At 36.8% G+C, this 27,614-nt stretch overlaps 1 protein-coding gene across 4 annotated transcripts in view; it reads right to left on the minus strand.

Annotated features, from left to right (window-relative positions):
* The window catches only part of AGO3 (argonaute RISC catalytic component 3), a 131,206-nt gene that overhangs the window by 25,728 nt on the left and 77,864 nt on the right, over positions 1 to 27,614 (minus strand). For all 4 annotated transcript variants that reach the window (XM_032387865.1, XM_032387884.1, XM_032387874.1 and 1 more), the window contains 8 exons: positions 23,792 to 23,879; positions 23,515 to 23,662; positions 22,979 to 23,098; positions 19,730 to 19,852; positions 19,263 to 19,396; positions 16,295 to 16,479; positions 5,617 to 5,776; positions 4,236 to 4,326 (listed from right to left, as the gene is read on the minus strand). In XM_032387865.1, the coding sequence (XP_032243756.1) occupies positions 4,236 to 4,326; positions 5,617 to 5,776; positions 16,295 to 16,479; positions 19,263 to 19,396; positions 19,730 to 19,852; positions 22,979 to 23,098; positions 23,515 to 23,662; positions 23,792 to 23,879 (1,049 nt within the window). The remainder of the gene's footprint in view (positions 1 to 4,235; positions 4,327 to 5,616; positions 5,777 to 16,294; positions 16,480 to 19,262; positions 19,397 to 19,729; positions 19,853 to 22,978; positions 23,099 to 23,514; positions 23,663 to 23,791; positions 23,880 to 27,614) is intronic.

Genomic DNA, 27,614 nt, shown 5'->3' on the forward strand with positions numbered 1-27,614 from the left:
AGATTTTTTTTTTTTTTTTTTTTTTCATTCAAGACACAGAGATAGAGAGAGAGAGAGAGAGAGAATATGAGCAGGGGGAGAAGCAGAGGAAGGGGGAGAAGCAGGCCCCTCGCTGAGCAGGGAGCCTGATGCGGGGCTCGATCCCAGGACCCTGGGATCATGACCTGAGCTGAAGGCAGACGTTTAACCATCTGAGCCACCCAGGCACCCCTTATTTTTAAACTCTATGGCCAAAGTGGGGCCCAAACTCATGACCCTGAGATCAAGAGTCACATGCTCTATTGGCTGAGCCAGCCAGGTGCCTCTGTACATTTAATAAGATTCTAATTTATAGATGTTGTTGGTATATTTAAAGATTAGTAAGAAAAGAGACAGAAAGACATTCATAAGGAGAATAAGAGAAAGGTGGTAAGAGGACCCATTCAAACTCTGGATTTCTCTTTATATCTTTTATACTTTAGCAAAACACCCCAGAAGCCATACTTAGGACTCTGAAACATCATCTTAGAACTGTTAAGCTTCATAAATTTTAAAAGAATTTTTCCTCTCTTACTGCAATGTCCTAGACCAGAGGCTTGAATCCATAGTCCCTCTTATTGCATTGTTTGTGTTCTGCATCCAGTCCTTAAAGAAATTAATCTTGGTTTTGAGAGTAACTATCTTAATTTTCTCTGTGTGTATACTGTTTAATATTATTATGTGTTTGGAGTAAAGGAAACTTTGAAGCATGAACTTAAAAATTCACCTTGACTATAGTTACTCACAGACCTACTGAAGAATGATCTCCAGGACACGAATATTTTTAAAATGTCTACGTTTTGATCAGAGCCAAGGCTGAGAACCAGGTGGACACTCTGCCTCCAGCTTCTTTCTTCCAGAGTAGTATTTATACCAGTGCTTCAAAAATGGAAGTCTGCACCCCCATGTTCACTGCAGCATTATTTACAGTAGCCAAAATGTGAAAACAACCTACCTGTCCATGGATGAATGGATTAAAAAAAAAAGTGGCACATATACACAGTGGAATATTATTCAGCCATTAAAAAGAATGAAATCTTGCCATTTATGCATACATGGATGGACCTTGAGGGAATTATGCTAAGTGAAAAAAGTCAGACAGAGAAAGAGAAATACCATATGACCTCACTTATATGTGGAATAAAAGAAAACAAAATACAACAGAACAAAAACAACCAAGCTCATAGATACAGTGAATGAACTGGTAGTTGCCAGAGGCAGGGAGTGGGTGATAGATGAAATGGGGAAGGGGGTCAAAAGGTACAAACTTCCAGTTAAAAAATAAATTATGTCACTGAGAGGTACTATATAGCATGCAGTATGAGGACTATCAATAATACTGTATTGAATATCTGAAAGTTGCTGAGAGTACATCTTAAAAGTTCTCATCACAAGGAAAAATATTTTGTAATTATGTATGGTGACAGATGTTAATCAGATTTATTATGGTGATCTTTTAAAAATATATACGTATATTGAATCATTATGCTGCACACCTAAAACTAATATATGTCAGTTATACCTCAATTAAAAATAAATAAAAATAGTACTTCAAAAGAGTACTTAACTTCCTGTCAGTACTTTAATGACTTATTACTTGAAACCAAAATATGGAAAATTCTTGTTTCTCTTCTGTGTTAGGTCAGACTAGAAAATAATCAAGGGTTTTTTAAAAAATGAACTAGAACTCGTCCACTACATACATGGGATTCTATCTGCTTTTTCATCTTCTATAGGTTAAAAAAAAGGAACTCTAGCCATTTCTTTCCTCTGAATGGTATCTCACTACTAAAAAAATAAATCTATACCCCTTCTGATGACACAAACAGCCACACAAAAGCTTACTTGGCCTCACAATCTGTTATACTACACTCCAATTCCCTGCATTTCTCAACATTCTTAAAACACACCAGGTTTTTGCAATCTAAATTTTAATTTATATTGCTATTAAATATCTATTATCTATGTGGCATTTATTACTTAGATTTTTCACAATGGTCTTTAAGTTCTTGGGAATAAAGCCATGTAGCAAAAAGAATCAATTAATACATTCTACTTAATAATAAAAGAAAGTGGGTATTTGTTAGAAATGGATTTAATAGAAAAGGACAATGACTACCCAGAAGTCCAACAATCCAACTATGCTTAAACTTTCTTGGAAAATAGATCCCAAAATAGCAAATCCAAAGTAAGTCTTTTGAATTTCTTCTTAGAAAAAATAATTCCATTTACTATAAGAACATTTTTATGAATATCAGAAGTGGCTCCATACTACCGCTAGGACATCTGAAATGACAATTCATGCATAACTATAAGAATAAAAAGCAATAGAATTTATTTTTTTTCAGAATTTATTTTTTAAAAGATTTTATTTTATTTTTAAAAAGATTTTACTTATTTGATAGAGAGAGAAAGAGAGCACAAGCAGGGGGAGAGGGAAAGGGAGAAGCAGATACCCTGCCAAGCAGGGAGCTTGACACAGGGCTCAATCCTAAGACTCTGGGATCACGACCCGAGCTAAAGACAGATGCTTATTAACTCACTGAGCCATCCAGGCACCCCAAAGACTTATTTATTTTAGAGAGAAAGAGAGCTCGAGTGGGCATGTGCATGAGTCGGGGGAGGGGCAGAGGGAGAGAATCTCCAAGCTGACTCCCCACTGAGTGCGGAGCCCTACCCAGGGCTCTCTCTCAGGATCCTGAGCAGAAACCAAGAATCGGATGCTTAACCAACTGAGCCACCCAGGTGCCCTAAGCAATATAATTTATTAACAGATAAAAGCAAATTTCTTCCACTAATGAAGATAGCTTTGGAATGTCAGGTGAAAATTTTAACATTACTTTAACATCATTTTCTTTTTTTTTTTTTTTTTTAAAGATTTTTTAATTTATTTATTTGACAGAAAGAGACACAGTGAGAGCAGGATCACAAGCAGGGGGAGTGGGAGAGGGAGAAGCAGGCTTCCTGCTGAGCAGGGAGCCCGATGCGGGGCTTAACATCATTTTCATGGATAAAAAAAATGTACCAGATTGTTGAAACTTGAAATTTATGTAAAAATTATAATGGGTGATAGAAAAAATACATAAAACGTCTTACAGTTTAATTTCTGAAATTTATCAAGTATGCCTAAAATATGTTGACATTTAAAAAATGTTGGCATTTTTAAAAAAGCAAGCAATTTCAAGTTGGGTAAAAAATTATCTGGCTTTCTGAAGTTTATAAAAGATACACTTAGGGGCCCCCTGGGTGGCTCAGTCCAGTAAGTGGCTGACTCTCTTGGTTTCGGCTCAGGTCACAATCTCCAGGTCATGAGATTGAGCCCCTTGATGGGCTCGGCGCTCAGTGTGGGGTCTGCTTGGGATTCTTTTCCCTTCCCTCTTCCTCCCCCCACCCCCGCTCCTCCTCCTGCTCATGTGCTCTAAAATAAATAAATGAATAAAATCTTAAAAAAAAAGAAAAGAAAAGAAAAGAAATACACTTAAAGAACTGACACAGAAACCTTACCAAACATAGAGATGGGCAAAGATATAAAAGGCAAATGTTAAAAGGAGGAGTGGCAGTATTGTTTTTTTGTTTGTTTGTTTTTTTGAGAGAGACAGAGCACGAGCACAAGCGGGGTCAGAGGGAGAAGGAGCAGACTCCCTGCTGAGCAGGGAGCCTGACATGGGGCTCGATCCCAGGACCCCAGGACCATGACCTGAGCTGAAGGCAGACGCTCAACCGACTGAGCCACCCAGGTGCCTGGAGTGGCAGTATTAAAACAAAGAATTCAGGTGAAAAAGTATTAGATTGGACAAAGGTAGAAGATATTTTACACTGAAAAAAAAAATGCAATCTACCAAGCTTTTATGTAATGCATCTTCTGTAACAAAGACACTACTGAAATACATAAACTCTTGGAACAAAAGCTAACTGAAAATATATTATCATACGCCAAATAGATAAATTAGGAAAAAAGACTTGAGTAATACAATTAATAAGCTTCATTTAATAAATATATATGTAACTTGTAGCCCCCAAACCAGAGAATAATCATTCCTTTAGAAAAATCCAAAGAATATTTGAAAGTTGATTCTATATATATATATATATATATATATATATATATATTTATAAAAATTGGTTTCAAAGAGAGTGTCATTAAAATTCAAAAAGCTGAAACCACAATGTTGATCATCTAAACTTTAGACAAGATAAAGCTGCCTAATGACACTTACAGCAGCAATCGAAGGCTTCTTCCCATCACCAGCTGGTGGATGAGTGACGTCTGCTCCCAAAAAGATCACTGGTTGCTGGAACACAGAAGGTCTTAAACACATTTTTTAAAAGAGTTAGAAAATTCATTTTTCATTATGCATTTATCTGTTTATACGACTGCAACACAACTGCAAGCTGCTGACACAGCACAGAACAGCCTCAAAGGCCTGAACTACTGCTTTAGTCTCTTGATTCATGAATTCCTAACTCAGTGAAGTAGAAGCTATCACAATGGGTCTATCCAATGTCTTCTTCAGAGCAATTTTCTGCCTTAAGCAGTGGTGCTGGTGGTTGCAAAGGGCCAGCATTCTTCGTAACAGACATAAAATGATAAACTTCCTCATATTAATCCACCAGTTTGTACCAACCTTTCTGTAATCTACTTACATTTAAACTATGTAATGTCTCAACGAGAAAAAGAACCATTAAACTTTACAATGAAAAGGATTATGGGAATCTGCCACTCCCTCTCCCCTGGCCAAAAGTATAAATTTGAGAACATATTATTTAAAGTAGCTAGTTGTTCATCTTATTTAAAAAACTATATCCTTTAAGATTCAAATGACTGTCTCTCAGTTTGTGGACTTGTTGATAAAATTCTGTATCCATCTCATTTACGAATCTCAATTATTTAACAGGAACAGGAAGTAGATGAAAAACAGAAAAAAAAAAAAGGGCTTTTGTGTCAAATACACATGGGTCTATCCTTATTCTAATGCTTATTTGTGGTGCACACTGGTCAAGGTATTTTACTTTTTAAAGCTCTAGTTGCTCCAACTACTAAAAGGAAACCTGTTGTCCAATTCTCCAAATAACCACCTCTTTTCCAGGACCTATTTCTAGGTCATTATGTCACACTTCCTAAGAGCTCTTAGACATGAAGGAGACCTAACAGTAAAACCTATCGTCCCAATGACCGTAGCAGGGATTGATATGGCTTACTTAACTGATTTACTTAATTCATATGCCCCACCCAAGACTCTCCCTTATTTCCTTACTTGCTAGGTGAGTGAGTAGTCTCATAACTCCAGGTTGAAGATGACTATCAGCTAATGAGAAACTTCGTTAATCTGAGCTCTCCAGCGAGAAATAAATAAAGCTCTCAATATTTTCTAGCTGGGCAGGAGGTTCTCTGCATAAACTAAAAAATGGAAGTGGGAGGGGATTTTCACAAGGGACTCTCTTAATCGTGTCTGAAATTCTTTTCTAAAATGTTTACTTATCTTCCATAGCAAGAATCAATAAGATTGTCTCTTACATTGATCTTAGATATGGCAATATACAGAAAAATTAGGATATGAAAAATAATTAAAATTTAACTAAGTGATTATCTTATCTTACCTTTGATGAGGTACAAGAATATTATTGATCCCTCCGAGTTTAACATTTATCTTTAGGCACAGGTTTGAGAGAGTTTGAGGGGATGTTTTTATTACATTCTTGACTTGGACACACTGTGTGGCCATACCCAAAAGTGTATCTCCTACGCGTTTCACTTCCGCTGTAGAACAAATGCAAATACTTCTAGTTAGAAAAAAGGTCAAATTTTATTGAAAATTAAGCTACTATATTTCCCCCCTTGAAATACACCATCCTATTACAGGACACCAAAAATTGTAACAGGGGTGCCTGCGTGGCTCTGTCAGTTAAGGGTCTGCCTTCGGCTCAGGTCATAATCCCAGGGTGCTGGGATTGAGCCCCACATTGGGCTCCCTGCTCAGCGGGGAGCCTGCTTCTCCCTCTCCCTCTGCCTGCAGCTCCCCCTGCTTGTGTTCTCTCTGTCAAATAAATAAAATCTTTAAAAAAAAGTGTATAAAAATTATAACAATAATAAAACAATACTGCCTTGAAAATTAGCTTACACATTTAGTGATAATTTTCCCAGTTGTTTTATTCTTTAGATAAGAAAGTATATTTTTGTCACCATAAAAACAGTATAACCGTAATAACTGAAAAACCAGAAAGAAAAATATACATAATCCCTTGTTAGCATTTTATTGCACTTTATTCCAGTAATTTTCTCATTTATATTATTTTAATGCAATTATATTCATAGTATACTTATAACTTTCAATCTTATTTTCCAACTTTTAATTTAAAAAGAGTCTTTACAGTGTACAGAATAAAAGGCCCCTGTAACTTTCCCCCTCTTTGCCATTATAACTACCATAAAGAGTTCAGTGTACATACCTTTTTTCTTATAAAACACATGGAAAACATTTTAAAACCAAACTTGCATTCTATTTTGCAAACTGTCATTTTCACTCAATAATATAGTATGTTCTGAATCTTAATATACAAATTGCTCTTATTTGTAACAATAGCAGTTAGTCTGTTTTTAAATGCCATTTTATCTAACCAGTCATGCATGGATATTTTTTAGCCTGTTCCAGGTTTTCATTGTTTGTTTTTTTTTTAAGATTTTATTTATTTGACAGAGAGAGAGAGAGAGAGAGAGGGAACACAAGCAGGGGGAGTGGGAGAGGGAGAAGCAGGCTTCCCGCTGAGCAGGGAGCCCCATGCTGGGCTCGATCCCAGGACCCTGGGATCATGACCTGAACTGAAGGCAGACGCTTAAGAACTGAGCCACCGAGGTGCCCCCAGGTTTTCATTGTTTCAAACAATGCTATAAATAATATCCTTGACATTTATTTTTGTTTGGTTATATAACTATAGCTTCAGGATAAATTTCTACAAGTAGAATTCAGGGGTCAGAGGTATATATATGTATTTAACATTTTTGTAGATACTGAAAAACTGCCCTCCAAAAAGGTTTATTCATTCATTCAACAAATATTTAATGTGCACCTAATACATGCTAGTACTGTATGAGACTCTAAATATACAATGTCTCTGAAGAAGATCACAAATGACTTATAGGCACAAGAAAAGATGCTCCACATCCCTAAGAAACGCAAATCAAAACCATAATGAGATACCACTTCACACCCATTAGGATGGTTATTATGGAAAAGAAAAAAAACCAGAAAAGAAAGTAACAAGTGTTGTTAGAATGTGGAAAAACTGGAACCCTTGTACGTTACTGGTAGGAATGCAAAATGGTGCAGCTGCTGTAAAAAAAAGTAGATACAGTTCACTAGAGCAGCACCATCAATTAACTGAATCTAAAAGACATTTATAAAATACTTCATTCAATAACAGCAAGAACACACATTCTTCTCAAACTTACACAGAATATTCGGCAAGACAAACCACATTCTGGTCCAAAAACATACCTTAACAAATTGAAAAGAATAGAAATCATACAAAATATGGTCTCAGACCACAGTGGAATTAAACTAGAAATCAATAATAGAAAGACAGCTGGGAAATCCCAATATATTTATATATTAATATAATTCTGTGTAACACCTGGATCAAAGAAGTCTTGAGAAATTTAAAAATATTTTGAACTAAATGGAAATGGAACACAGTTTATCAAAATTTTGTGGGATGCAGGGTGCCTGGCTGACTTGGTAGAGCATGTGACTCTTGATCTCAGGGTCGTGAGTTTGAGCCCCAGGTTGGGTGTAGAGCTTACTTAATTAAGAAAACAAAAAAAATTTTTTTTTTTTTTTTTGTGGGATGCAGTGAAAGCAGTGCTTAGAAGGAAATTATGGTATTGAATTCAATATATTAGACAAGAAGAAAGATCTAAAATTAATAATCTATGTTTTTACCTTGGGAAATACAGAAAGAAAAATATAGACCTGGAACAAGCAAAAGGAAGGAAATACTAACAATCAGAGCAGAGGTCAATGAAATTGAAAATAAGAAATCAATAATCAGTGAAACCCAAAAGTTGGTTCTTTGAAAAGATCAATGAAATTTATAAACATCCAGCCAAAGAAAAAAAAAGAGAAGACATGAATCATTAATATTAGAAATGAAAAAAAGGTCATTACTATTGGTCCTATGGCCATTTAAAGGATAATAAAAGAATATTATGAACAAGAGGCCCGCAAATTTGATAACTTACATGAAGTGGAACAATTCCTTGAATGACACTACCAAAACTCACAAAGAAGAAACAGAAAATCTGAATGGGCCTTTTTTTTTTTTTTAAAGAAATTGAATCAGGGCGCCTGAGTGGCTCAGTCGGTTAGGTGGCTGACTCTTGATCTCAGGGTCATGAGTTCAAGCCCTACATTTTTATTGAATTATTGAATCAATAATTATTTAATCAATAATTAAGAACCTTCCAAAAAGAGAGTACCAGGCCCAGATGTTTTCACTGATGAATTCTCCCAAGCATTTAAATAAGAAATGATACCAAATTCTCTATAATATCTTCTAGAAAACAGAAGCAGAGGGAATATTTTCTAACTTATTTGAGGCCAACATTACCCTAATACCAAAACCAGATATAGACATTACAAGAAAGGAAAACTACAGGTTGATATGCTTCATGAACATACATGTAAAAATCCTCAACATATTAGCAAATTGAATGTATAGTAATTATACACCATGACCAAGTGGGATTTAGCATGTGAATATCAATTAATGCAATTGATCACATTAAGAGACTAAGAAAAATCATGATCATAACAGTAGATACAGAGAAAGCATTTGACAAACTTCATCATGCATTCATGATAAAAACTCTCAGCAAACTAGGATTAAAGGGGATCTTCCCCAACTCGGTAAAAAAAAATTACAGAAAACCTATAGCTAACATCATTCATACTATTGAGAAACTACATTCTTTCCCCTTAAAATCAGGAAGAATGCAAGGATGTCTCCTTTCCTCTCACCACTGCTATTCAACATTGTACTGTTAACTCCCAGCTAACAAAAGGAAAAGGATATAAAAGTACACAGACTGGGAAGGAAGAAACAAAACTGTTTGTTCACAGAGTTCATGACTGTCTAGGTAGAAAAATCCAAAAGAATTTTTAAAAAGCCTCCTGGAGGGGCACCTGGGTGGCTCAGTCGGTTGGGTGTCTGCCTTTGGCTCAGGCCATGATCTTGGGGTTCTGGGATCAAGCCCCACGTCGGGCTGGTGCTCTCTCTCTCGTTCTCTCACTCTAATAAATAAATAAAATCTTGGGGCGCCTGGGTGGCTCAGTCGGTTAAGCGTCTGCCTTCGGCTCAGGTCATGATCTCAGGGTCCTGGGATCGAGCCCCGCATCGGGCTCCCTGCTCCGTGGGAAGCCTGCTTCTCCCTCTCCCACTCCCCCTGCTTGTGTTCCCTCTCTCGCTGTGTCTCTCTGTCAAATAAATAAATAAAATCTTTAATAAATAAATAAATAAATAAATAAATAAATAAATAAAATCTTAAAAAAAAAAAAAAGCCTCCTGGAAGTAGAAAGTGCATGACAGGGGCGCCTGGGTGGCTCAGTTGTTAGGCGTCTGCCTTTGGCTCAGGTCATGATCCCAGGGTCCTGGGATCGAGCCCTGTGTTGGGCTCTCTGCTTCGCAGGAGGCTTGCTTCTCCCTCTCACACTCCCCCTGCTTGGGTTCCCTCTCTCACTCTCTCTCTGTCAAATAAATAAAATCTTAAAAAAAAAAAAAGTGCATGATACATGGAACTAGTAGGGTTGCATGATACAAAGTAAATATACAAAAGTCAAGTGCTTTCCTAAATACCAAAAATGAACAACTGGAATTTAAAATGAAAAACACAGGGGCGCCTGGGTGACTCAGTCGTTAGGCGTCTGCCGTTGGTTCGGGTCATGATCCCAGGGTCCTGGGATCGAGCCCCGCATCGGGCTCCCTGCTCTGTGGGAAGCCTGCTTCTCCCTCTCCCACTCCCCCTGCTTGTGTTCCCTCTCTCACTGTGTCTCTCTCTGTTAAATAAATAAATAAAATCTTTAAAAAATAAAAAAAATAAAATGAAAAAGAGAGTACCATTTATATTAGTATCAAAAGAAAAAAAAAAGATTCACTTAGGTATAAATCTAACAAAATGTGTACAGGATCTATACAAAACTAGAAAACTTTGATAAAAGAAATCAAAGAAGCTCTAAACAGATAGTCCATCTTCAAGCATAGGAATACTTAACATTGTTAAGATGTTAATTCTTCCCCAGCCTGATTGATAGATTCAATGTAATCCCAATAAAAATCTCAGCAAGTTATTTTGTGGATATTGCAAACTGATTCCGAAGTTTACATAGAGAGGCAAAAGACCTAGAATAGCTAACACAGTAGTGAAAAACAAAGTCAGAGAACTGACACTACCTGATGTCAAGACTTACTAAAAAGCCACATTAATCAAGACAGTGTAGTATTAGCAAATTGACAGACATATAGACCAATTGAACAAAATAAAGAACCCAGAAATAGACTCACACAAATGCAGTTAATTAACCTTTGACAAAGTAGCAAAGGCAATTTAATGGAGAAAGATAGCCTTTCAATAAATGGTACTAGAAAAAGCAGCCACATGCAAAAAAATGAATCTAGACACAGACCTTACATCTTTCACAAAAACTATAAAACAATTAGAAAGTTAATACAGAAGAAAACTCAGGTGACCTTGCATTTGGCAATGAGTTTCTAATTATAACCCCCAAAACATGATCTGTGAAAGAAAAAATAAATGAGTTGGACTTTATCAATATTAAAGATGTTTGGTCTTTATTAACATCAGAAACTGTTAAGAGAATGAAAAGACAGGTCACAGACGGGGAGAAAATATATGCAAAATACATACATGATAAAGAACTTGAAACCAAAATATACAAAGAACTCTTAAAACTGAAAAATAAGAGGGGCACCTGGGTGGCTCAGTCATTAAGCGTCTGCCTTTGGCTCAGGTCATGATCCCAGGGTCCTGGGATTGAGCCCCACATCAGGCTCCCTGCTCAGCGGAGAGCCTGCTTCTCCCTCTCCCACTCCCCCTGCTTGTGTTCCCTCTCTCGCTGTGTCTCTCTTTGTCAAATAAATAAATAAAATCTTTAAAAAAAAAAAAACTGAAAAATAAGAAAACTCCCCCAAAGTAAAAGTGGGCAAAAGGCTGGAATAGGCACTTCACTAAAGAAGAAATACAGATGGCAAATAAGCATATGAAAAGATGCTCAACATTATGTGTCATTAAGGAATTGCAAATTAAAACAACAATAAGATATACCATACACCTATCAGAATGGCTGAAATCTAAAAAACTTATAATACCAAACGTTGGAGAGGATGCAGTACAACAGGAACACTCATTCTTTGCTGGTGGGAATACAAAATGGTACAGCCATTTTTTAAAAAGTTTAATTATTTAAGTAATCTCTACACCCCATGTGGGGCTTGAACTCACAACCCGGAGATCAAGAGTCTCATGTTCTTCTGACTGAGCCAACCAGGCGTGCTGATACAGCCACTTTGGAAGACAATTTGGCAGTCTCACCATTTGATAAAGCATTTCTGCTCCTACTTATTTACTAAAGTCAGTTGGAAACTTACGCCTACCCAAAATCCTACACATGAATGTTTATAGCAGCAGTCTTCATAATGACCAAAAACTGGAAGCAAGGTAAAAATAGGGAATAGATAACAAACTGTGGTACATCCATACAATGGAATATTACCTAGCAGTAAAAAGAAATGACTTATCAAGCCATGAAAAGACATGGAGGAACCTTAAATGCATATTGCTAAGTGAAAGAAGCCAATTAGAAAAGGGTACATACTGTATGACTCCCAACTATACAACATTTTAGAAAAGACAAAACTGTGGAGACATAAAAAGGCGAGTGGTTGTCAGGGTTTTGAGGAGAGGGAGGGAGGGATGAATAGGTGTAATACAGGGGATTTTTAGAGCAGTGAAACTATTCTTCATGATACTGTATGTACATGATGTTATACATTTATCAAAACCCATAGACCTGTACAACACAAAGAATGAACCTTAATGTATACTGTGGACAACACATTGATAATAATTTATCAGTACTGGTTCATTAAATGTACCACACAATACAGGATGTTAGTAATATGGAAAACTGCAGGGGAAGGCGTAAGCATGTAGGAACTCTCTATGCAATCAGCTTAATTTTTCTGAAAATCTAAAATTTTATTTTTTATTTTTATTTTTTTAAGATTTTATTTATTTATTTGACAGAGAGAGCACAAGCAGGGGGAGCATCAGGGAAAGGGAGAAGCAGGCTCCCTGCTGGGCACGGAGCCCCATACAGGGTTCAATCCCAGGACCCTGGGATCATGACCTGAGCCGAAGGCAGACGCTTAACCATCTGAGCCACCCAGGCGCCCCCCCAATCTAAAACTTTTGAAAAATAAAATCGAGGGGCACCTGGGTGGCTCAGTCGTTGGGCGTCTGCCTTTGGCTCAGGTCATGATCCCAGGGTCCTGGGATTGAGCCCCGCATTGGGCTCCCTGCTTGGTGGGGAGCCTGCTTCTCCCTCTCGCACTCCCCCTGCTTGTGTTCCCTCTCTCGCTGTGTCTCTCTCTGTCAAATAAATAAATAAAATCTTTAAAAAGAAAAAAAAAATCAATTAACTAAAAAAAATCACTCTGGAAGCAGTGCAGAGAGTGGACTGACAAAGTACAGGAAATGCAGGCAAGAACACCAGTTTGGAGGTTATGCTTTCACTCTCATGAACAGAATATGAGAGTCTGTATTTATTCATATTTTTGCCAAAAATGGGTGTTATCATTGTTAGTAAAAACTAACTTATTCAAGGAGCGTCTGGGGACTCAGGCAGTTAAGCATCAAACTCTTGATTTCGGCTCAGGTCATGATCTCAGGGTTGTGGGACTGAGTCTGGGTATGGAGCCTGCTTAAGATTCTCTTTCTCCCTCTCTCCCTCTACCCCTCACCCCTGCATGCGTGCGTGCTGTCTCTCTCTCTCTCTAAAGAAAACAAAAAACGACAAAAAAACAACTTATTCTAGTTCATATTTCCTTAATGACTAATGAGCTGAGCATCTTTTCTTTTTTTAAAGATTTATTTATTTGAGAGAGAGAGAGACAAAGACAAAGACAGAGACAGAGATAGGGAGAAGCAGGCTCTGTGCTGAGCTGAAGGCAGACGCTTAACCAACTGGGCCACCCAGGTGCCCCTGAACATCTTTTCATAAGATAACTGACCATTTGTTTTTCTGTTTTATGTCCTTTGTCTATTTTTCAGTTGAGTTGTTTGTTCTCTCCCTACTGATTTATAAATTCTTTGAGTTTAAAACTTTCCGTATTTTATCACAGCTTTAAAAATATCTTTTGAATTTTATAGCTATCATTTATAATCATTGCGTATTATTTCATCAATATACTGTAACTTACTCATTGTTTAAAACCAGTTCTTAATAGTTTTTTAATATCACAGATGCCATTATGACAATTTGTACACACAGATTTTTCTCCATTATGAATTCTTTCCATTGAACACCTTTCTGTAATTGAAAATACTGAATCACAAACTAAAAACACATTATAATACTTTTGATAGAAACGATATTAGCAATTTATTCTGCTGAGGTGTGTGGGTGGCTGAGTCAGTTAAGCACCTGGGACTCTTAATTTTGGCTCAGGTCATGATCTCACAGTCATGAGATCGAGCCCCCATGTTAGACTCTGCAGTCAGTGTGGAGTCTGCTTGAGATTTCCTCTCCTTCTCCGTCCTCCCACCTGGCTTGTGCGCATGCGCACTTCTCTCTCAAATAAATAAAATCTTTAAAAAAAAATTTTATTGGGGTGCCTGGGTGGCTCAGTTGGTTAAGTGTCTGCCTTCGGCTCAGGTCATGATCCCAGGGTCCTGGGTTCGAGCCCCGCATCAGGCTCCCTGCACAGTAGGGAGCCCGCTTGTCCCTCTCCCTCTGCCGCTCCCCCTGCTTGTGCTCTCTCTGTCCAATAAATAAAATATTTAAAAAAATGTATATTGCCATCAGCAATATATTAAAATTCTAGATTCACTGCATCCTCACAAGCACTAAATATTATGATATTTAAATACCTCTGCTAATTTAGTAACATAAAAGTTTTCCTTTTATTTACTTGTAGTTTTCCTTACCTATTAGTGAAAACCAGCACTTTCTATATATTTACTGGTTTTGTTTTTTGTTGAGAAATTCTGGTTTATGTTCTTTGCTCATTAATCTAAAAGGACATAAGGATTTTTTCTTCAATCACAGTAACAGATCTATACAGGTATTTTAATAATAAACTAGCCCTTTGTTGTCTGCATTTGCAGCAAATATTTTTTAGATTCTACTGGTTTCCATTTATTTATTTATTTGGTTTCCTTTTAATTTTAGTTATATATTTGTGACATACAGAAAATTGAATTTTTATGCAGTAAATATAACAATTGTCTTTTGTGAACTAGTCTATCATTTCTAAACTTAAATGATTATACTCCATTCAGTAGTTTGAAAATTATCCTTTCTTTGTATTTTTCTACAATTCAATGATTTACGTTTAACTTATTAATCTCACTAAATTTAAATTTGTTTACAAAAATAATAGCTATCATATGCTGAGTAGTCATTATATAACAGGTACTATTCTAGACCCTGTTTATATATGTAAAAATTTTTTTTTTTTTACGATTTTATTTATTTCTCTGACACAGACAGAGAGAGAGCACAAGCAGGGGGAGCGGCAGGCAGAGGGAGAGGGAGAAGCAGGCTCCCCGCCGAGCAGGGAGCCCGATGCAGGGCTCGATCCCAGGACCCTGGGATCATGACCTGAGCCAAAGGCAGACGCTTAATGACTGAGCCACTCAGGCGCCCCTATATATGTAAATTTATTTCATCCTTACAACTACCCTGTATAGGTTAGTTATTTTTAGTATCCCAATTTCAAAGATGAGAAAACTAAAGCCTAGTGTGGTTAAGTAATTCAGCTAGATCATATAGGTAGTATATCTGGCAGAACCTGGGTCTTATGCAGAATTGTCTGGCTCCAGATCCTGTGCTCCACCCCCACCCTTAAAGATTTATTTATTTGAGAGAGAGAGAGCAAGAGTGAGAGCCGGTGGAGGGCAGAGGGAGAGGGAGAGAGAGAATCTCAAGCAGACTCCCCGCTGAGAGCAGAGCCTGACATGTGGCTTGATCCCATGACCCTGAGATCATATCAAGAGCTGGATGCTTAACTGACTGAGCCTTCCAGGTGCCCCCGGAGTCTGTGCTTTTAACCACTATATTATATTGATATTCAAGTTATCTTAATGCAATTTTTATTTTTATTTATTTTTATTATTTTTAAAGATTTTTTATTTATTTGAGAGAGAGAGAGAGAGAAAGAGAGAGCACAAGCAGGGCGAGCATCAAGCAGAGGGAAAGTGAGAAGCAGGCTCCCCACTGAATGAGGAGCCTGATGCGGGGCTTGATCCCACCTGGGATCATGACCTGAGCTGAAGGCAGACGCTTAACGACTGTGCCCCTTAATGCAACTTTTAAAAAAATATTTTATTTATTTGAGAGAGAGAGAGACAGAGATAGTGAGAGAGAACACGAGCAGGGGGAGGAGCAGAGGGAGAGGGAGAAACAGGCACCCCGCTCAGCAGGGAGCCTGATGTGGGGCTCAATCCCAGGACCCTGAGATCATGAACTGAGCCGAAGGCAGACGCTTAACCGACTGAGCCACCCAGGCATGCCTCTTAATGCCATTTTAAAGAAATAATTCTTTAACCATTGTTTTGTGATGCCTCCTTTACTAAAATTCTTTTTTTTTTTTTTTTTTAAGATTTTATTTATTTATTTGACAGAGAGAAACACAGTGAGAGAGGGAACACAAGCAGGGGGAGTGGGAGAGGGAAAAGCAGGCCTCCCGCAGAGTGGGGAGCCCGATGCGGGGCTCGATCCTAGGACCCTGGGATCATGACCTGAGCCGAAGGCAGACGCTTAACGACTGAGCCACCCAGGCACCCCTAAAATTCTTTTCACAGCGTCTCTTTTGGACTAGTTTGCTCTACTGATTTGTCTTTTTAAAGTAACCACACATGGTTTTAAATACTGTAGCTATTAAAATATGTTTTAATGTTTCAAAGTTTTAGGATATGTTTTAGCAAAATTTTAAAAGGAATACCAAGTACTTGAGGAAAAATGCAATCTTAAGATATTCTTACCATACACTGGTGTCTTTCCTGGCAGGATGACAATAATGAGCTGTAGCCCAGAGTAGGTGTTCTTGAGATGCCGGAACATGGGCTCCACGCTGTCTGCCCCCTGCGCGTATTTGCAGAAGCAAGGCTGGCCCTGGATGGGCATCCCTGCATCTTTAGAAATCTTACGCAGCTGGTCCGTGAAACCCCTAGGAGGAGAAATCACTAAAACTAAATCCTTTGTTTAGTCATCCACACCTACAAAGTGGAATGGAAAGTTTGAGAAGTGAATGGAGAATAAACCAAAGATTTGTATGCTCCATATGTGAAGAGGCACCAAGACTACTGATATTAAAGGTGGTGGTGGGTTAGTAATCTACTATTGTGCAAACTAGGAAGACTGCTATATAATTATGTGGCATTCTGTAGTTTACAAAGGGCATTCGTAATAGAGTATGCTGATTAAGAGTTCAGTTCTAGAGTTGGCACGACAGGTTTCAATCCTAGTTCTGTTACTTAGTAGCTGTGAAACTGTAGACAAATTCTTCAGTTTCTCTCATCTGTAAGATGGTTACTTCCATTATAGGGTTGGTGTCAATATTAAATGACATAATACATGAACTTAGCAACACTGCCCAAGACATGGTAAAAGCTTCATAAATTTAATCTACTGTACATTTTCTAATTTGATCATGATGACATTCGTAAGAAGGTGGTAAGTAAGGTATTATTCCCATTTTATAGATCAGGAAACAGTTTCAGGGACATTAAGTATCTGACCAATGTCAAATGGTTAGATAAATGGTAGAGTCAGAAGTATGATCTAGTCCAGAATTTCTTTCCACAATATTATGTGTATCTGAAACTAGGATGGCAGGAAAGATTATATTCTCAGAAAAGATTAAAAAAAAAATATGAAAACCACATTTAAAAACAAATGAGGCAGGCAGCACTTCAATGTACTTTTAGCCACACTAAAAGCAACAAAAGACTAATAATTCCATATTTAAACAAAATTCTGCATTTAGCCTAAGATAAGTGAGTAATGATGTCATGATTTAATAATCACTTTACTTGTTTTTAAAACAAATAACGTCCTAAGTCAAGGATCTGAGTTATCTTTGCTCAAAAATACTCATTCCCTCAGAGCTGAAGTTTATAGGAATTCCCTTCTCCTTTTCTTTATTAGTGTTTAATTCAAGAAGTATGAAGTTGGATATTTTCAGTCAGCCTGAACAAGAACCACAAGCCGAAAGAGTATGAGAGTCCTATCAAGCCATAAATAACAAATGTAAAATGAAAAGAATAACTCTAAGCTTGAAAAACAATTGGAGATATTTTCTTTGGCCTCTGGAGGTCAAGTAAGATGATCATAGTATTGTAGTAAACTGTCCTTATGACATTTTACTTGAAAGCACGGGGATAAAAACTTTGGAGCAAAATGTATATTAAGTGAACCTTAAGATATACATTTAGAAATTTGGAGCTAATAAAAAAAAGTGAACAGAATTAAATAGAAAAAGTTTTTTATTTCTCATATGAAGAAGGTAAGGCAAATTCTGAATTGGGTTGGTTGGTAAATTGGCCTCTGTATCTTTCAAGAACTACTCATAATGGGCATACTTTCTAGGATCTATTAGTGGAGAATTAAATTAGACAATAATCATTTTCTTAAGCAAATTAGATTTTGGGGGAGTCAATTTACATAAATAATCACAGTACAACTGTATTTTATGCAGAAAGTGACAAGAGCAAATAGAGAAGATACTGATAAACTAGTATGTTTAGAGTTAAGACAGATTATTTCCAGCATCACAAATCATAGAAGATTGGGTATTATTTAGAGAAGTAGGGATAGGAAGGAGGCATTTTCAGTAATGAGCAGCTTGATTGGAAAGAGAAAGAAAAAAATGCCAGAGAGATAGAGCGAACACAGTGCTTCAGTTTCTTTGTCCAGAATATGGGAAAATAGAGAAGGGGCTTAATTAAGAGGCAGGTGAAAGATTTTCAATGTCCTACTGATTTTTATTGTTATTCGTTGTTAAGAGAAGCCTAAAAATTTTGGGGGGGGGGTAGTCACAAGTGGAGGTGGTACTCTTTCATGATAGCCCGGCTGCTCAACAGGAATGAGAGCAGAAGCCTTTGAGATTGCCAAAGTCTCAAAGACTTGAGGGTCCCAAGGAGAGGAGATAGAGAAGAGAAGCCAAAGTGATAAAAAGGAACCAGGAAGGCAAGAATGGAGAGAATGTTAAGAAGGTAGTCAACTGTATTTAATGCTGCACAAATTTTGAGAAAAATAATGGCTAAGGAAAGACCATTAGAATTGATAAGCGCAAAGATGTTGGAGATTTCCAGAAGCTAGTTTCAGCAGAGTACTAGGATTTCAAGGAGGGTGAGAAAACAGAAGTCTACAAGCCTGAAATAAGTTAGGTAAAATGAGAAAATTGACAGATTTTTTTTGTTTTAAATTTGAACAGAAGATTATTGAGCACTTACATGCTGAGGTCAAGAATCTGGAGAACAGGGAAAGTGGTGGAGATGGAGGCCAAATTTTTGGAAGTAAAGAAGTGAAAATGAAGAGTTAAGTCACTCTTTCAAGGAGCTCAACTGAGAAATAAGGACCTTCTTTAATGCTCACCCAAGAGGTAGGTATTGTCATCTCTAAAAAGGTGAAAACTGAAGCATAATGAAATCAAATAAATTATTCATGGTAATAAAAGCTAGGAATTGGCAAGGCTAGGAATTAAACCTAACCTGTTTGCCATCAAGAGCCAACGATGCTCCTATACCACATAAGCTAGACTGTTAGGGTGCCTAGAAGAACGAGTCAATGACTTGACTAACAAGTTCAGAAATCTCCATCAAACTATTGAGAAGAAACATTTTCAGAGGCTCAGTGATTAAATATATCCCATACTGAGGCAACAGTAGCTGAGTAGTTTAGAGTTGGAACCCAGGAAGTCCCCCGAACCGAACTAGTGGCACGCCTTACTTCAGTATCTCTTCTCTGCACTGCCTCTGCGTGGCGAAACAAGCGATGGCCCACATCTTTATCTCCACTCCTGTGTGAAACTGCTTCCCCCGCATGTCCCATACTCCATGGCTTGGTGTTGCTACTGTCCGATTCTACAGAAAAGGGAGAAAGAGAAAGAAGGCAAGAAAGAAGAAACACTTAACATACAAGTTATTTCACTGAGTTGAAAAGAAAAACATTTCAAACTGCTGAACTGATAAATATCTGATAATCTACATGTAATACACAGCTCTAAATCAGTATTACTTGTATTTTTTATCATACAAACCGAAAATTCTAAACTCAAGCAAAGATACCTTGAAACCAAAAAGTATTGTTGGAGCAAAAAAAAACCACTTTCCAAAACTCAGACTTAGCTAGGATGCCCTTCGCTCTGTAAACAGAAACTGTATGTCTGTAATGAAAACGCCACCGAGAGGTTTTACCCGTCCTCCATACTGCAGCATAGGAGCTGGAAGTACACGTCCGGTTACGTGGGCCATTTCATCCCGAACTTTAAATTGAAACTCCTGAACAAATGGATCTGTTTCATAATTTGCACTTCTTACCTAACAGAAAAAATTCGTAGTTACTTTCAGAATTCCTTCCAAGCCCCTGCCTCATTCGTCAAAAACCTCCATTTTCTCTTCTTCACTGTGTCCACCATGTTTTGGATCTAGTCAATGATGCCCTAACTACAGGACAGGGAATCTTAACCTGGGTCGACAGATCATGAATGGACTGTAGGAAGTCTGTGAACCTTCTAGTAATTTACAGAAATTTAAATGTATTAGGTTGAATAATAAGAAATTTCAACTATTTACAATCCGTGAAGATGCCAATTTTATATGATTAAACCTAATGCATTTAGGAGAGGGTGGCCTAGAGATTACAGGAGAAATAAATTTCTGACTTAAAAAATGTTAAGAACTTCTAATTAGAAGATCCAGACATGTATTATTAAAATTTATTTTACATAGAGTTTGACAGCAGATATTGATGATCTTAAGGCTTTTTTTTTCTAATTACTTGATTTACAACTCATATAAAATTACTTGAATATTTTCAGATAAAAAGTGCCATATTATGAAATTTACTTAATGTGATACATTTGAGACAGATAAGAAAGCCAATATGATACAGATGATAATTTTTACATAATGTATCTGTAGTTACAAAGATAAAGATTTTTTTTTTTTTTTAAGATTTTTATTTATTTATTTGACAGAGAGAGAGAGACAGTGAGAGAGGGAACACAAGCAGGGGGAGTGGGAGAGGGAGAAGCAGGCTTCCCGCGGAGCAGGGAGCCTGATGCGGGGCTCGATCCCAGGACCCTGGGATCATGACCTGAGCCGAAGGCAGACGCTTAATGACTGAGCCACCCAGGTGCCCCTTGAAAATGGTTGTTGTTGTTGTTGTTGTTTTAAAGATTTTATTTATTTATTTGACAGAGAGAGACACAGCGAGAGAGGGAACACAAGCAGGGGGAGTGGGAGAGGGAGAAGCAGGCTTCCCGCGGAGCAGGGAGCCTGATACGGGGCTCGATCCCAGGACCCTGGGACCATGACCTGAGCTGAAGGCAGACGCTTAATGACCGAGCCACCCAGGCGCCCCAGGAATTTTTTTTTAATTTAAATTTTTTTAGTTAACATACAGTGCAATACTGGTTGATAAAGAATTTATTTTGGGACGCCTGGGTGGCTCAGTCACTTAAGTGTCTGCCTCCGGCTCAGGTCATGATCCCAGGGTCCTAGGATCAAGTCCCGCATCAGGCTCCTTGCTTGGTGGGGAGCCTGCTTCTCCCTCTGCCTGCCGCTCCCCTCTGCTTGTGCTCTCTCTCATGCTGACAAATAAATAAAATCTTAAAAAAAAAAAAAAGGATTTATTTTAATTCAGTATAGACTTGGACCTCAGAATATAATTCCTGTTTATAGCATACTATAGTAACTGTGTTTTTCAAAACATATTTACCTGGTCTCAGAGTAAAAGTCAAATGAGGTTACAAAATGAAGGCGGTGTTCAAGTGTGTGAGTAACAATCCATTAAAAAAAAAACTATATAATCTAAATATGTAAAAAGAATCTTTCCACAATAAGCAGGAACGGTTGTTTTCTAAGATTAGGCACTAATGGTTCTTTAAGCTTAAATGCCATTCATTTCTGGTGTGTTTTAGTGTATATTCAGAGTAAGGTTACAAAGAGTAATAACTACTATAAATAAAAACTTGCTGCATGATGTGCTTGGTGTTAAGTTTTATAATTAATTTCCACAATAACCTTATAACTATAAAAGGAGATTTTTTTTTTTAAAATAATCTTTACAGAGGATAAATCTAAAAATTAGTGAAGTTAAACGACTGGCCTAAAAACCATCTAGCCAAGCAAGTGACATGAATCTGAAACCGCGTATGTTCTGATTCTAGAGTTCCTACTCTCAATCACTGCACTAGTCTTCTGGATGCTATAATTGTAATAACACAATAGTAACAGTAAGTAAGCGAAGAAGACAGACTTTGGACCCAGAGCTGTTAGATTCCAAAGCCTGTGCTTTTAGCCATGGTACAATATTATCTCTTAGGAAGAAAAGTTATAATAAATGAGTTAGAAGTAGTTATGAGATTTTACAGAGACAGTGAGAGGTTTAGCCTCTTATAGGCTTTAAAATCCTGTCATAATAGATCAGAAAAAAATCCATGATGAAAACCAACCCATACTCTCCTAATTAAATATCATATAACAACTTTTATTTATTCTTTATAAAACCATATGGGAAAAAGGCTCTTTTTCCCTGTAATTGGCTTACAAAATGAAAGGACCGGTTCTGTAACCCTTTTATAACAATCTTCACTATTACCCAAAGTCATATTCCTATTTCTAGACTTTTTTCTCTTCACTTGCACAATACAAATGGTATTCAAAAAGAGTAAGGTAAGATCCAGGTGGCTTTTATTTTTCATTTGCCTTATTCCATCAGTTTTATAAAGTGGTACTGATACTCTTCCTTCCTATCCATTTAGAACAATGATACAGCTCAGAGACCCTACATGATTGGAGCAGTCTCATATTTCTTTATTCATCCTATACAGTCACCAGTCTGATACTGGGGGCTAAGCGATCCCACCAAGTGTTAAGGCTCACTATTGCTAGTCATAATACGTTGACTTTTCTTCCTTTCCCTTTCTTTTTTAGGCAGGAGGTAATAAAGTTCCAGTTCACTAAATTGAAACGTTGGTTCTGAGAGCATCTGCTCTAGATCTAATTAAAGAGCTTTGGGTTAAATTAGAAGAATCTAATCCTTCTCATAGAACCCATTAAGGTTTACCCCTAGAACACCACTGGATGACTTCCATGATCCCTTTTAATTTTGATAGTCCGTTAAATGGTAAAAAGGTATGAGCTGATAAGGACATGGCTCTTTAGTAGTAGCTCATCCTAACTTGTTTTTTTGTGTATGTTTTTTTTAAAGATCTTATTTATTTATTTATTTATTGGAGAGAGAAAGAGAGCACATGAATGGGGGAAGCAGCAGAGAGACAGGAAGAAGCAGACTCCCCACTGAGCAGGGAGCCTGACTCAGGGCTCGATCCCAGGACTCTGGGATCATGACCTGAGCTGAAGGCAGATGCTTAACTGAGCCACCCAGGAGCCCCTATCCTAACAGGTTTTTAATTCCCATTTCTAGGGCCAAATACTAACCAATCTGCTAATTTCCTCTTGCCTATCTGGCGCAGATCTTGCTGTTGCTTTGATCATGGTGGAAGTCTGATTGTCCGTCAGCTTCTTGATACATCGCTGCCCTGCCACGATATTACAGACCTACAAACAGAAAAAAGTTTTGTACTAGATGTATTTATCTTTTTTTAACTCTCACTGCCAATTACATGCAAAATTAAAATTTTAAAACCTACTTCACTAAACTGCTTCTTTTTAGTATCATGTTAAGTAGAATAGTAGCAAACAATGCTGCTTTACAGTATGATTTTAACAGGGTAAAATGTACACTGGATAAAAAGGCTGAAAAGAAGTGTACCAAAATGTTAACAGTGGTTACTTTAGAGTGGTAGGATTATGGATGAAAATTTCCCTATTATTTCATTATTAAAATTTTAAAATAAAATTTTAAAAAGTTCAATATCCAAAATAACTTGAGAGCATGAAGTAAATTATACACCATAAAAACCCCAAAAGAATAATGAACAAGAGGATATTAAGAAACAGCCTAAACACATTACTTCTAGTGGCAGGTAGGTATGCTTCTGTTCCTGCCCCACTTGCAGACAAGGAAGATGTGGGTACTTCAGTTGAAGAGTATACTTTTCTCTAAAATACTGTGCTACTGTTCTCTCCACAGTTTGGCCATTTTCTAACTGTAAAGGAAAGCTGAAAAAAAAAAAAAAAGTACACATTAACAACTCTCATCTCATTATGGTGAGCAAAACTCCCAATCCACTAACTACAGCAAGCTGCCTCACATCAATCTCTGCTCTGACAAACACCAGCTTTTCTTACGTTTGATGACTGGCAGGCCTTCTTGTTACATTACAAACACGGTATTTCCGTCTCATTGTTCCACAATGAGTCACTTCAACCTTCAGACCTGTTCCCAACAAGAAAAACTGAAGTTATAAAAATGTCACATGTCAAATATTTATAAAGCCTGTTCACTACTATACAAACTCAAATTCTAAACAGACAGAAAAATCTGTGATACAGGCAATGTGATATTAATAAAGGATTTTATAAATAACATTGCTAGTAAGGATTACAATCATGATAGATCTAATTCCAAACACTTTTTCCCTATCCTATCAAGCTCTACACACTAAAAAACAGAATCATAAAACTTGCAAAAGCCTATAAAACAAGGGGCAAAGTTCACCATTAATTGAAAAAAAAAAAACCAACAACCCTGTTTATAATAAATTTAGGTATTTATGCTGGGAGAAGGAAGGAGGAGTGAAAGAGGAGTTATAATAATTCTCAACATTCTCTATAATTTTCAAAGTATGTGATATTTGAATAGACAGTCATCACATAGTGACTGAAGATTAGAATTTCATGAATCTCAAGAAGGAAGTCCTTCAAAGATTTTTAAAGTAGGAAGAAAAAAATTCCAGGCCCTTTTAACAGAAGCAGAATGACAATTTATTTGAAGTATAAGATAGTGACACAGTTCTCTTACTATTGACTATCAGAAATTAAATGCAACCAAAACAATTCTTAGAGCAGGTGATCCCCACCTTCTTATAGAATCACTGACCCCTTTGAAAGTCTGATGAAAGCAATAAACTCTCAGAAAACTGGATATACACATAATTCAGCATATGATTTTAGATGTTCCTGGATCCTTACAGCCCATCTGTGGACCACAGGAGTTTGAAGATCCCAGGCCTGCTTTAGAAAGTGAAGCAATGGTCTTTTAAACCACTGGTGAAATTCTCTGGGGTTAATTTTCTTAAGCAGTGCTGTCCAATAGAACTTTCTGAGATGATGGAATGTTCTACATCTGTGCTAATTACTAGCAATGTGTGTTACGGAGCACATTAAATGTGGCTAGTGTGACTAAGAAAGTGAAAATTTATTTTAATTTAATTAATTTAAATAGCTACATGTGGCTGGTGCTACTGTATTTGCCAGTGCAATCTCGGAGCTACCTAGAGAAGAGTTAACAAACCGACACAGTGGCCACTGCTTAGAGATAAGCAACTCCATTACTATGGCCTAGACTCCTAAGGCAGAAAATCTAGAAAGGAGTAGATGAAGGACAACTTTTAGTTTCCCGATAGTATTTATGGTATTACTTTTGCATTATTTCCCTGTTATATTTGTGATTCCTATTGTGCAGTGGTTCTCAACCACAGGCAATTTTGCCCTCCGGGGAACCTTTGGTAATGTCTGGAGACATTTTTAATTGTCATGACTGCGGGGTGCTATTGGCATCTAATGGATGCTAGAATTAGGGATTCTTGGATCCAGGGATGGTGCTAAATATCCTACAATGCATGGGAGAGCACTACCTCCCACCTCAGACCACAACAAAGAATTATCCAGCCCAAAATATCAACACTGGCAAGGCTGAGAAACCCTGCAACAGTGTAACTTATTTTTCTATCTAATTACTAACTGTAGTACCAAACACAAAGTTCATTCATAGTAATATTTTCTTCTGTCCAGCACAAATTAAGATGTTAAATGGACACAGTGTCACTGTACCAGATTGGTATGGATTTTTCTTGAGAAATACTAACTGAATCAGTGGTAAGTAGTTTTTATTAGTAATTACCTTTATAAAACTAAAATTTCAGATTAGAACATTTACTATGCCTCTATATTATAAAGAAGACTAGAAAATAAAATATTATCTAAAGAAGGCCTCATAAGAAGGAAATGTGAAGTAAACAATATGAAGTAACAATACGAAGCAGGATGTAAAAATATTATGTACGGAAATACTATGTTTTAGAATTTTTTTCCTGCTATCTATACCACTTAGCAAATTTTTTACAAGTCTTCCCCTGAATTAGAGAAGTTACTAGTAAGATTTTAATAGCCTATGAAATAAGTTTTTACCAAAAATAAAGTGGTTCTTTTATAAGCATATGGTACTTTTACCATACACTTCCCTCAGTATTTCTGTTTAACCATGATGAATAACTGTACAAAGGAACCACCCTAAAGTTACTGTTAAATATTTAGATAAAAGTCCAACTGGAACCAAATGAACGTACTAAGGAAATCTATTCATTATAGCACACTTTGTATCACTATTTAACAGTTACCATCAAATTCCTTATGCTGGTTAAAAATTAAACCCAAATATATAGCACAGAATACATAACTCTGATTCTCTTGAATTTCCATGGTAGGATTACAGGATGTATGTTAAAGAACTCTCTTTTAAAAAACAACAACAACAAAAACCCCCCCAAAAAGTCAACAAAGCCTTTGTGACTTTGAATGGAGGAAAAAAAATCATCAGTTGGTCAGTTAGATCCAACTCAGATTTTTCTACCCCAAATCTAGGGTCATAGGTACCTAAGGATTTGACCCAACCCAGGGCTTAGCAAAAAGTTAAAATTTTTAAAAATGGACTAGATAATTCTCTGCCCAGGTCCCTCCCAAAACCCTCCATCCAACCAAAAAAAATTTTGGCTTTAATAAATCAAATATTTAACCTATAAACTTGGCTTTACCTTCACTATAACATCAACTTTATAATGCTTTCTAGTCATTTTTTCAGTCATTTCTTTGGGCCCCTGAGCAGTTGAAGTTAAGATCGAGTCCATGCTCTTCGGGCAGCAGTTGCATCCTTGTTCTGTACATCTTGTATTTTCTGTGATAGAGTGGTGATATGAGTTGATTGCATAGTTACCGCAAAATAATGTAAGTGACTTCATGATATCAGAGGTGGTAACTAAGCAGCAACTCCACTGGAAACCATGGCATTTGGATGATCACACATTAATGGTGGGTAATGCACTAACCTCTCGACAATGCTAACTGTGCAGTTAATACAGATTATGAAAGGACAATGGTATGGTTGCAATACACTAATATATAACACTTTATTATTTTGGCATTTAAATAACTTGAGATAAATGGATGCTCATTTTCAAAGCAGGAAGGATTTTCCTTTTAATGTTTTATTCACAATGACTATCTCTCTCCTGGGTACTGAATGGCAAAGAATGAATGATTATTGGAGCAAGCAGGATGCATTGAGCTATTCTGATTCGGGGAACTGAAAGATGTTCAGGTAACAAACTTCAATGTTTCATTCAAACCAGAAGCTGTAAATTATCTGTAACAGTTAAAATCTTAAATAAAAAAACTACTATTTCTGACTAAGATTTAACACTTAATATAAATAGAATTTGTACTACTCATTCTAATTAGAGAATATCTAATTCTTCTTCATGCCTAAATAAAGAACTAAATACAGTGGAGTCACATCTTACTTGAGGATTAGGTTCAAAGCTGTGAACAAGGCAAGAATTTTACACAATCAAAATTACTCTTGAAAAATTCCTTAAATTACTGATAAAGTGTTTATGTGTTTGCATATGAAACTGTAAATGTATATTTAAATGTATATAGAAATGTACATTTATATAAAGATGAAATAAATACAATACAAATTTTAGAACACTATTAAAATTACTTTCTCTTATTCTCTCTAAAAGACCATGTAGAGATGAATTTATGTTAGTAAAATACATATAGGATGCAACACCACTGTACAGACTAGCTACTAACTAAAATAGGCAAGATCAATGATCAACTACATAATGTACACAAAACAACGAAGTTCCAACTCTGAAATAACACATGA

This window comes from Phoca vitulina, unplaced genomic scaffold (assembly GCF_004348235.1).
Source record: "Phoca vitulina isolate PV1807 unplaced genomic scaffold, GSC_HSeal_1.0 scaffold2, whole genome shotgun sequence".
Classification (NCBI taxonomy): domain Eukaryota; kingdom Metazoa; phylum Chordata; class Mammalia; order Carnivora; family Phocidae; genus Phoca; species Phoca vitulina.